The 11,166-nt window shown below is 42.4% G+C and overlaps 1 protein-coding gene across 2 annotated transcripts in view; it reads left to right on the forward strand.

Annotated features, from left to right (window-relative positions):
* Nucleotides 1-10,769, forward strand: part of LOC109463782 (tyrosine-protein kinase Yes-like) — a 19,702-nt gene extending 8,933 nt beyond the window's left edge. Inside the window, exons 2-14 of one of the 2 annotated variants that reach the window (XM_019760642.1) lie at nucleotides 1,908-2,142; nucleotides 2,616-2,733; nucleotides 3,031-3,129; nucleotides 3,485-3,591; nucleotides 4,109-4,264; nucleotides 5,105-5,137; nucleotides 6,040-6,195; nucleotides 7,049-7,194; nucleotides 7,732-7,845; nucleotides 8,297-8,450; nucleotides 9,202-9,333; nucleotides 9,703-9,803; nucleotides 10,396-10,769. In XM_019760642.1, the coding sequence (XP_019616201.1) occupies nucleotides 1,917-2,142; nucleotides 2,616-2,733; nucleotides 3,031-3,129; nucleotides 3,485-3,591; nucleotides 4,109-4,264; nucleotides 5,105-5,137; nucleotides 6,040-6,195; nucleotides 7,049-7,194; nucleotides 7,732-7,845; nucleotides 8,297-8,450; nucleotides 9,202-9,333; nucleotides 9,703-9,803; nucleotides 10,396-10,506 (1,653 nt within the window). In that variant the 5' untranslated portion in view covers nucleotides 1,908-1,916 and the 3' untranslated portion in view covers nucleotides 10,507-10,769. The remainder of the gene's footprint in view (nucleotides 1-1,907; nucleotides 2,143-2,615; nucleotides 2,734-3,030; nucleotides 3,130-3,484; nucleotides 3,592-4,108; nucleotides 4,265-5,104; nucleotides 5,138-6,039; nucleotides 6,196-7,048; nucleotides 7,195-7,731; nucleotides 7,846-8,296; nucleotides 8,451-9,201; nucleotides 9,334-9,702; nucleotides 9,804-10,395) is intronic. The other variant, XM_019760643.1, reaches the window with a different exon arrangement.
* The last annotated feature ends 397 nt before the right edge of the window (nucleotides 10,770-11,166 follow it).

The following is an 11,166-nucleotide window of genomic DNA, read 5'->3' on the forward strand; positions in this document are numbered from 1 at the left end:
ACACACACAACAACTAACACACACACACACACACACACACACACACACACACACACACGCACGCACACACACAAACGCACACAAACACACACAAAGAAACAAGCAAACACACGATGATACGCGGGACACATAATAATCCGCCACTCCCTGCAAAATAACTCAGACCACAACAGCTTGTTTTTCGATGCCACTTCCTCCAAGTCACGGGAACTCCAGGCGGATCACATGCATGGCTACCTCGGTAGAATCTGGGCACACATCCTGTGGTGGAGACATTTCCGTGACTAGCATAGCTGACCCCGGGCCTAGGGTCACCCGCCACCGACCGGACCCACCAAAATACACAGTAGTGCTTTTATGTGAAATCATAATGACTTTGAACTGTAGAAGACTGCGTGTGACAACAATCTCTCGCGTTTAATGGCACATTGTACTTGTAGTGCTGTTCTTAACTATTGGAACCTGTTTTAACTACATTACTAAGACGCAAACGAATATGGGACAAAGTCCCATCACGGCAAGCTTAAGAGAATAGTATGTATTGGTGTGTGTGCGTGTGTGTGTAAGGCGGGGGAGGGGGGCTTATAATGTGTCTTTCTGGTTTCTTGAAAACTACCAACAAGAACCTGCATAAATTTCTAACTGATATATAACCAAGTAACCCGATATAGAGCTTGCATAGTCTCCACCAGACTCCTTTGCAGACTGAATAACTAGTAGAAATTGGTCTATATATAAAACGGGGATATAATTGGCCAGAGGAGTTTGCTGATCGTGCAGGCAAATGGATCCTCTCTTGCCGGCCAACCCCCTTTGGCCAATTTTAAAAATCCCTTTTTTAGACCGATTTAGACCGATACTTTTTATCCAGCCTGCAAAAGAGTCTAGATAATGGAGACTAGAGCTTGACAGGGAGGCTAGAGAAGAGAACAAGAAATAGCCATGCCTTCAAGTACCAGAGTTATCAACCAAGGATTGAGGTGTTCAAGAATTCATTCTTTCCTAGAACTATCGCAGAGTGGAACTCACTGTCACCAAGTACAGTAGGGGCGTTGTCATTAGATAGCATTAAACAATGTCTAGAGTTATAAGTTCAAGGGTTAGGTGTAACAAGTCGATCGGTGTAATATAGCAAGCTGCCGCCGCGACGCGTGCCTGCGAAGCTGGTGTGTTACGCCGAAAGGCGGTTATACCGGCTATACAGAGACATGGCGACTCATGTGCAAGGTCCACGACCGCTCGGAGAACACGCCCCCAACCCCCACCCCAGACTAATCTAATCCAATTTAGCCATTTGAATTTTTCTTTTGAAGTGCAGGCAACTCTTTCAGTGTTATTGCAGTGGTTCTGTTATCAAATTAGCTCCAACGATGGTATGGTGGACGTGCGCTGCATTGTTATATTATATGTGATGTGAAGTTTCAAACTGTTGTTCACATCGTTGCTTGGCAATAATGCTGAGGTCACATTTCCAAACCGGGGCCCGACCGGGCTCTTTAGATTAACAATTTATATCAATAATATACACAAATAGTTCCCAGTATTAATTTTTTCAACTTTTTGTGCTTTGTAGTCTTTCATATCATACAATTCAACAATCTCAAATATATGAAATAGCCCCTGAAAGTGTTAGATAATTTAGAGGTCGTTTTGTTGTGTGCAATGAAAATATTTAGAAAAAAGATCAACATTGAGTTATGCCCACGAATTGTAATAAAAGATGCCACAAAGGGAAATTCGGAAAATGTTGAGTAATTTCCCGCAATTTCTGTTATTTGTTTATCATTTTTGATTTCTGTGTCTTTTCTGTGTATCTGTTTTATGTAGATAATAACTTATTAATAGATGTGGATATTGTGTATGGATTTGTGTGTGGATTTGTAATTTATAATTTCTCTCCCACCCAGGTCACCAAAATGGGCGGAAAGTCGAGCAAAAGCAAACAGAAGGACAAGGACGGAAAGAAACAGAAGAAGAGCAAGAACAAGGGGAACAAGGAGAACCACCCCGGGGACGACGTACCGGACACTGGGTTCGACCCCTTCGGGGGGAGCGCGTCTCCCACCCCGTTTGTCGGCTCCGGCTCCCCCGCCAATGGAAACGCCCGTATCGGGATTCCGAGCTTTCATGATCATACTCCAGGTGAGACATTATTATTTCTGTGTCTTGATTTTGTTTAATTAATCAATTATTTCATTGTTTAATTTTGATGTTTAATTCAAATATGTTTTTTCATGTATCATAGTTACCTTTGTTTGGGGTAGGCCCTTTAAAAAACCACCTAAGTTTCTGGCCTACCCTGCATATTTTATTATTGTTATTATTTGATTATGTAACTTTTTTTACACGTGCAAATAATAAATAAACAAAGAAACCTCTGTCTTGAAATCCAAATTTCCTTGTCTAAGAGTTTTAGCCCGCTTTTAGCCAAAAAAAAATTAAGCCCGCTTTTAGCAAAAAAAATGAACTCTGCTAGCCATATTTTCGATCTAGCCCACAACCATCGTCAAAAATAATGACCCATCCATTTTTAACACGTGACCGTATGGGTACGTGACGTCAATGATAGGTCAAAGGGCAAATGTAACCCGCCAATACGGTTTCTTTCATTCCAGGTCCCATGCAGGGCACAGTGGGAGTTTTGCTGTTCCAAGCACTGTACGACTATGAAGCCAGAACGGAGGACGATCTTAGTTTCAAGAAGGGAGACCTACTCCAGATCGTCAACAACAAGTAAGATCCACTACTATAGGTTTAGCGGCTACTGAGTAGACCAATTCGCATCAAGCAGACTTTTTGTTCTCCTTTTTTTAAGGTTTATATGATGTAAATGATGAAAAATTTCCGGTGAAAAATTGGTAGAAAACACAGTTGATTACCACCAATTTTTTTTACCAGAATTCAGTTTGCAACTGGTGGATGACGCAATGACTGCTAACCCGAATACTTTTTATATCTTACAGTGACGGTGATTGGAGGGTGGCACAGGCAATGACCGCTAACCCGAATATTCCTTTTTTTATCTTACAGTGACGGCGATTGGTGGATGGCACAGTCAATGACCACTAACCAGCAAGGTTACGTTCCCAGCAATTACATCGCCCCGTCTGCCTCCGTCGAATCAGAGGAGTAAGTAATATTTGTTATCAAAAATATTTCCAACATTTTCATAAGTTTGGTATGGAGTATAAATCAAAACCTCTTAAAGCAAAATATTTATTGTTTTGTTCAGCATTATTCTGTCGTAATTCGAAACAAAATGACATATCAATTTTCAGTTTCCCAGTGTTGTGCATAGCCATTTAGATGAGTATGTAACGTTACACAGAAAATCACATTTATCACATAAATTCAAAATTAAAGTCCCAAAACTGTCAATTTCGACTCTGTACCAAGAAGTTTGTTACTGGATTTAAATGAATGCATTCAAAATACAAATAGTGTAGCTCAGAAGTTGAAACTGGTTTTGTCTCGTTCCCACTAGTTGGTACTTCGGTAAGATCACCAGAAAAGACGCGGAGAGACTACTGACCATGACGCCCACCCTCTCACCCGGAACGTTCTTGGTCCGAGAGCCAGAAAGGCGCCAAGGTAGGCCCATGCATATGTGTTCTTACCTTTAACCCTCAGCCTACAAAGGTAGCCATTTGAGCATCAAATATGTATTGGTTATATGGGGGTGTGTAACAGGGAAAAAATACAGTAGGTTGTCACCTTCCTCAGGGCAATTCTGACTGGTTCACATTGCACTGCAGCACAGGTGTCGCTGCTACAGATGCATTCCCAAACGTACAATATTTACATATCTACAGGAGTTTCGTTTCCCAAAGGTTTGGGAATGCATCTATAGTGGCAGCGACACCTGAGGTGGGTAGCAGGGAGAAGATAAAAAAATACAATAGATTATGAAAGCTACTTACACTAAGTTACAGATGAAGGTATGCGGTGTGAAATTCATCTGTTTAGCCAAGGTTGAAGTTTAAGATTCAGACCGCGGGCTAAATAATATGTAACCACCCGAAGGTAATCAAACGTCGGCTGAATAATACACATAGTTGTGAAAAAAAGAGTCTCTTTACTCAAGAAAATTGTACTGTTCCCGACCCAGGCGGCCACACGTACACGCTGTCGGTCAGAGACTGGGAGGAAGTGAAGGGAGTGAACGCCAAACACTACAAAATCATGAAGCACGACAACACGGGCTACTACATCTCCCAACGCAAGCACTTCGACAGCGTCTCAGAGCTGATCGCACACTATAAAGGTAAGATCTCAGATCTCAAGTATCCGTAACTCTTCAAGCAGAGGCTTATTTTTGGCGTGTTTTCAGGCACTTTTATCGGGCATTCGTTTTTGTACTGGCCAGTCTGTTTTTTATTATTTAAAAAAACATACCATTTTATTACCAGTTACAGTCCGCTAACATACGCATCGGGTGCGTACGCTTCGGGTGCGGCAAGCTGTACTCTCCAGGGGACCAACTCCCCTGGCATGCTATCTCTCTCTATTTTGCCAATTTCTACTCTTTCTAGCCGCCGCCCAAAGCCTGGTAGAGGCTATTAAGACACAAAAACTAGCAAGGTAACATTTGCAAAGCATCTGCATAATGTTTACCTTCGTACATGGTCCGCTCTATTAATTCTTATCTTACTCAAATACATTCATATATAGTCATCAGACAGGAGCATAAATCCTTCCTACTATAAAATTGCAACATTATGTAACCCAACACCAGTTACCATGGCGAGAGACGTCAAAAATCAGGTCATTGGCCAGGTCAGAGGTCAGTGTTTGGAACTGAAGAAGAAGAAGAAGAGGAAACGTAGCAAAACATAACAAGCCAAAGCCTCTGTTTGGAGAGTAGTATTCGTAACCTTAAGGGTTTCCGTTTTCAGGTAGAGGATAGGAAGATCTTCGTCGTATTGTCACTGGTACGAAATGGGCCAAGACTGTTATATCAAACACGACAATAATAACAAAGTTCTCTAACAATATTTTAAACTATAAACTATGTGCTGTAAGACTCGCTGCTCTTGCCATTGCCTTACTTTTAATGCTTTGCGCTGGTTCAATTGCATGTGTTTCTTTTCCTTTGCGATACAAGGAATATTCGGAGACTTCAGACGTCGATCGTCAAGTAAGTCATCTAAAGGCATCTTCGGCACGTAGCTGTGCACTTTGTAGGTTACTATCAGTTGCACTGAAAATCCTGCTTAGTTAATTTCCGTTCAATAACATGATTTCTTTCTTTTTATATTGCTGCACCTTTCTTTTCGCAATGATACTCATGATGACATAATGAAATTTTTAAAATGTCAGTTTTCTTGTGTGAAGGAAAGAATAGGAATTGTTAAAGGTTGTCTGCAGATTTAGTTGGGGGAGGTTGCTGAGCGTTTTTTTGGGGCTGAGCTGAAACTGTGCAAAACTCAGTTACTGCTATTAGCGTACCGATCATGTATAGTCGGGGTAGCCATTTTCATCAAAACTGTACCGAAAAAACTTATTAAAATCTGAAGATTGTTTTAAACAACTTTTTTAAACATCGAGCTACCGAGCCGATAATGAGATACCAATTCAGCTGGTAAAACTACTGTTTGCGATCCGCGCCGTGGTTGTCATAGTTGAACTGGGCGGCAGGAATAGTTGACAGGCCCGCCCAAAGATAGCCCGCCCAAACTACGATACAACTGGACAGCAGGCTATGGCAGCCATCGCATTTTTACATGCGTGCCGAAGTCTCCTGTAAATATTCACAAACAGACAAGGAGAAGATTCGGACCTTAAATACATCACTAGTACCTGAAAATGATTGAGACTACATCATTTTACGGTGCTGAACTAATTAGGCCGCAGCAAGTAAATTTTATGGATGACATCCTCCGCGGACTCCAAATCTAATGTGGTAGGGCGAAAAAAAAAACAAGATGGGCCAAAAACAACAAGATTCCTACAGTTTGAAATGTTGACATGAAGAGTCTGTTCCAGCACGAGTTTTTTTTGGGTGTCCTCTGATGAGCTAAAAGAAGCGTTCTATTCCAGCGTCGTCGGACGGTTTGTGTCGGAAGCTGACGGAGTCGTGCCCGAAGGTGAACCCGGAGACGGGCGGTCTCGCCAAGGACGCCTGGGAGATCGACAGAAATTCACTCAAGTTCGACAAGAAGCTGGGGGCTGGCTGCTTCGGAGAAGTATGGGCGGGTGAGTGGGACTATACACATGTCAGTCAAACCCTTCAGATAATTTTAGACATAGTTATAGAACTTCTAGACAGCTACCTTTATCATGTAGACTTTAGTTATTGTATAGTCTGTATCAATGTTCTTTTATGTTTTGTAATTTGCAATTAGCTTCTGAGCACGAATTTGCAATAAACTTTTCATTCTAAATCTCTCCCTGGTAAATTAACAACATGTAGAGAAATTGTATATCTCTGGTAAATTAATGAGATAGCAGGGGTGCTATCCCATTAATTCGCCATATAGACTGTTAAGAGTGTGGTATAATGGGATAGAATTTTCTACCTATAGCTACCCCATGTTAAAGTAGTTAGCACGTTTTTGAAGACAATGCTTTTCGGTACTAAATAAATGGGATAAATAATCAAAACCAAAACTCAGTCAAATGCAAGGATCTTTTGGGCGCCACTCTACAGTTGGTAAGGGAAGAAGGACGTATTGGAAACACCGATAAACTATAACTAGGGTGGCATCCAGGCTATATAATAAGAGTTTCGTACATAGCCAATGTATAGTGATTGACAGGGATTCCGGAATCGGAAGTTGAAAAGTTCATTCAAATTCCGGCTGCATTTGCTAAACCAATTTTAGTGTACTTACCAATTTTACGGAACACAATGAATGCAATTCACTATACCCGTAGCAATTTTACGGGTAAACTCAACAACACTATTGATAAGATTGTTCAGTATACCCGTACAACATTGCATGGTATTCTCCGTAAAATGGCACCACTGGATCTGATTCGTTTTACCCAAAATGTGTCTTAACTATTTCCCTATGTCTAAACAGAGCTATATGGTATTTTTGGACAGGCACGTGGAACAACAAAACTAGAGTCGCCATCAAGACATTGAAGGCTGGCACGATGTCTCCTCAAGCCTTCCTCCAGGAGGCCAACATTATGAAGAAGCTGCGGCACAAGAACTTGGTGTCTCTGTACGCTGTCTGCTCAGAAAAGGTACGTTTGTTTAGTTCAGTTACCCCACCTTTCGAAAAAGGTAATAAAAGTCCCTTGTGAGGCCACTGTGTTTTGGGCACGACATTGGCTGGTGGAGGTCCGACGAAGACGAAGTCCTTACCTTAGACCTTAGGTCCTCCTGTGCTTACAGGCACATTGGGCAGCAAGCTTCCATCTGGGTCTAGTGACTGCTGCCTCCTCAGCCTCTTCCCAGGTTATGTTTGCCCTCTTGAGGTCCTCCTGAAAGTTTTTTCGCCACCTCTCTTCCTTCTGCCCCCTGGTGGCACCCAGGTCATGGCAGTCTTTGAGTCGCGCTGGCTTGATAGGCGTAGGATGTGGCCTAGCCTGCCAGTTGCATCCTTAGACTTGCCTGTTGTTGTAATGTCGACGAAGTCAGGTACTCATTTACAGTGTATGGTGTTTTTTTTATCACAAGGACACCATGTCTAGCCAGAAATGTCAGGGATCGAACCCATGACCTCTTGAACCCGCTAGCCTAATCATAGTTCAACCTCTAATCGTCATTTGTTTCTCCAGGAACCGATCTACATAGTGACTGAAATGATGATGCACGGCAGTCTGTTGGACTATCTCCGCCAGGGCGCAGGGATGGCGCTCAAGTTTAAAGAGCTGGTGGAAATGTCCGCACAGGTACAATGCTTTTGTTGCTTGTTTCTTTTAATGGTTCTAAGTGTTTGACGAAATGCTTTTGGGGCAGCAATTAATTAGATCTTTCAGTAGTAGTACCTTTCCTACTCCTCTTTACCTATCAATTCAATTCGATTTTATCAAAACAACTCACAGACATTAGTCTAAATCGTGTTGTCAAGAAACAGAAAAAATGAACCATAGAGGTATGAAAAGCCTAAAAAAACACGGGTAAAACACTGGCTGAGACTCTGCATTTGCTTGGGGATTTTCTACATGCGCTATGCTTTGTGTCAAAATCCTCTTGGGTCCACTTCTACATTCAAATTGTTTCTTCAAGACTTTTAAAGCAGAGAACTTAGAAATCTGTTTACTGTTCACTGGAGAAAATGTGGACTTCACCTTGCCGTTTCAGAGGTGACCAAAATATTTTCTTGTCAAACTTTCCTCTCAGATTGCAGCAGGAATGGGCTATATCGAGAAGATGAACTACATCCACCGTGACCTGCGCGCCGCCAACGTGCTGGTAGGAGACAACAACCTATGCAAGGTTGCCGACTTCGGTCTGGCCAGACTGGTCAACGACGACATCTATGAAGCTTCTGCTGGTAAGAACTCGACTATGAGCTGTCTATTCAAACTTCTACAATTTATCCCGATTTCTCTAAACTTACAGACAAAAAAAACTATTCTTCTTTTAACTACGCATAACCCACAAATTTTGGAAAAGGGGGGACATAACACCTTCCATGGTTTACAAAAGAGAAGTCAGCGAAGGTTCAAACCCTGGCTCAGGCATGGTGTGGTGGATTGCAGGTCAAAGTTGTCAGAAAGTTGATACCGCCCCCCGTCTCTGTTAAGAAATTCGAATTGTCAAAGATGCTAGTTTCAGTACTGCCTCACGATTACGTCCAGATTACTTCAATACACGGTTACCTCAAGATTACTTCAATACACACCACCTGGAATTCAGGTCTATCGTGGTTGTGCGGGTTTTCTTCGGGGATGCAGGAGCTCTTCCCCGCCCACCTGAGCTAGGTTCCCTGGTAGGTTTTTCACGGCGGGAGTTTGATTAGTCCCACCATGTACTGGACGCAAAGAACTGAGATACTTTGTGTCCAGTGTGCTATGGGAATGGCACCCAGGCTATGATGGTGGGGGCGAAGTCAGCTCCCGGCGTGCCAAACTCTATCAGCAGAACTGCTACACGCGTAAAACTCCTACCGGGCGGTCTGTTGTACTGGGCGGGGAAAAACTATTAAGCCCCGAAGACAGCCTGCCCCAACCACGATAGACTGGATAGCAGGTTACAGCCTGTGCCGAACTTACCATTTGTCCATTTTACTGCTGCTCCTTCAGAATCGAGATTCCCCATCAAATGGACGGCACCAGAGGCGATAGAGTACGGCCAGTTCACTATCAAGTCGGACGTCTGGTCTTTCGGCATCATGATGACAGAGCTGCTGACAAAAGGGAAAATCCCGTACCCAGGTTAGATCTTTTTTAGTCATCAATACAGAAAACAATAACAAGGACCGTATGGCACTTCACTCAACGTTTTAAACTTGAAACAGCGCCACACAACAAAATACAATTTAACATAGGAATACACAGAGTTGACATAACAATCGGCCAAAGTCCTACCATCCCAAGACATTAAATAATACTGTCCTTGGTTATTAAAAAGTTATTAAATAAGATGTGTGACTTCTGTGACTGATTGACGAAAAAAATGTGCGATATTGGAGCTATGCTGTTATGCTACCGAATATTTCGCTTTCTGATAAATCATCCTTTAAAGGGGAACAATTAAAATTTCAGATGTGGGTTTGTACTCACCTGTTTTTGTTTTCTCCTCAGGTATGAACAATGCCCAGGTGATGCAGCAAGTCTCTCGAGGCTACAGGATGCCGCTGGAGTCCTTCAGCTGCCCCGACTCCCTGTACGAACAGATGATTAAGGTAAAGAACCGTTCTGATATACTTCCTGCAACGGTACGCTTCCTTTATCGTATATAGACTGTATAAACAGATATATACAGCCAGGACTGCCCAGCTAGCCGGAGGTATATTATAAAGGGCTAGCCCTCACGACAAGAACATAAACAATTCGGAACAGGTAACAGTTAACAGTGTCGGTTACACTTCAGATAAACATACTATTACATAACAGATGTGAGTTTCGGTAATATCTTCATCTTTTCGGGGGTCTTGGTTGTGGGATTGGGTTATTGGTTGCCCATACTAATGGGTTATTGGTTGACCATTAGTACTTTTCTACATCTTGGCAGAGAAGTATTGTTTTTGGGTGTGTGCATCTTGTTGTCCGGACATTGTAGGTTGACAGCACATGGCTTGGGAAGATTGACAGGCAGAGTGACAAGAGGTGAAAGGTATCAGAATATGACCTGGAATCAGCAAAAATTAGGGATCAACAAAGGGAATTCGGGAAGCCTGTGATTGCGACCATAGTATGAAGACCCCCATTTCTTACTTGTGATTTTTTTCCTGAGATAGTTTCCTAACTGCAACTTTTCCCACCCTTTCTCTACAGTGCTGGGACGTCTCCCCCGAAAAACGACCAACGTTCGAATTTCTGGCCAACTTCTTAGACGACTACTTCGCCGTCACCGAACCAGACTACAAGGAGCCGGACGAGTTTTAGGAAATCTTCTGTCCTCTGATTTTCTTTATGATGCAAGTATTAACAAAGTTTGGTTGCATTTACATTTGCTGGAAAGATTTTGAATGTATATACATGCACTGTGGAGGAGGTGCATTCACGTCACTGATTCTAACAGAATAAGCTATTAATTGACAAATCTGCAATCGTTCAAGCTCACGGACGTGTTAAAAAGCATCCGTAAATAATTTCATCAGGTTGGTAAACGAATGAATAGCAACGTTCTTTGATCACAAACATTTATTTTTCACGAGCCGACGTTTCGATGACCGTCTGTCATCTTCATCAGGGCAATTCTAAATGGTTTACTGTGCACTGACGCTAGATGTTACTTGGTGCATAGTGCACTAAAGGTGTTACACAGTTCACTAGTGCACTATGCACCAAGTAACATCTAGCGTCAGTGCACAGTAAACCATTTAGAATTGCCCTGATGAAGATGACAGATGGTCGTCGAAACGTCGGCTCGTGAAAAATAAATGGTTGTGATCAAAGAACTTTGCTATTCATGTTAAAAAAACAGTAACACAATGCGGAGCGACACAGCAAAAGTCCGCTTCTTAGCTCACATATGGTGACGTTAGAGAGATAGGAAGCCGACTAAAACTAATCAATTTTAAAAGTTTGACAATCTCTGTTGCA

Source organism: Branchiostoma belcheri, unplaced genomic scaffold (assembly GCF_001625305.1).
Source record: "Branchiostoma belcheri isolate BF01 breed outbred unplaced genomic scaffold, Haploidv18h27 scaffold13, whole genome shotgun sequence".
Taxonomy (NCBI): domain Eukaryota; kingdom Metazoa; phylum Chordata; class Leptocardii; order Amphioxiformes; family Branchiostomatidae; genus Branchiostoma; species Branchiostoma belcheri.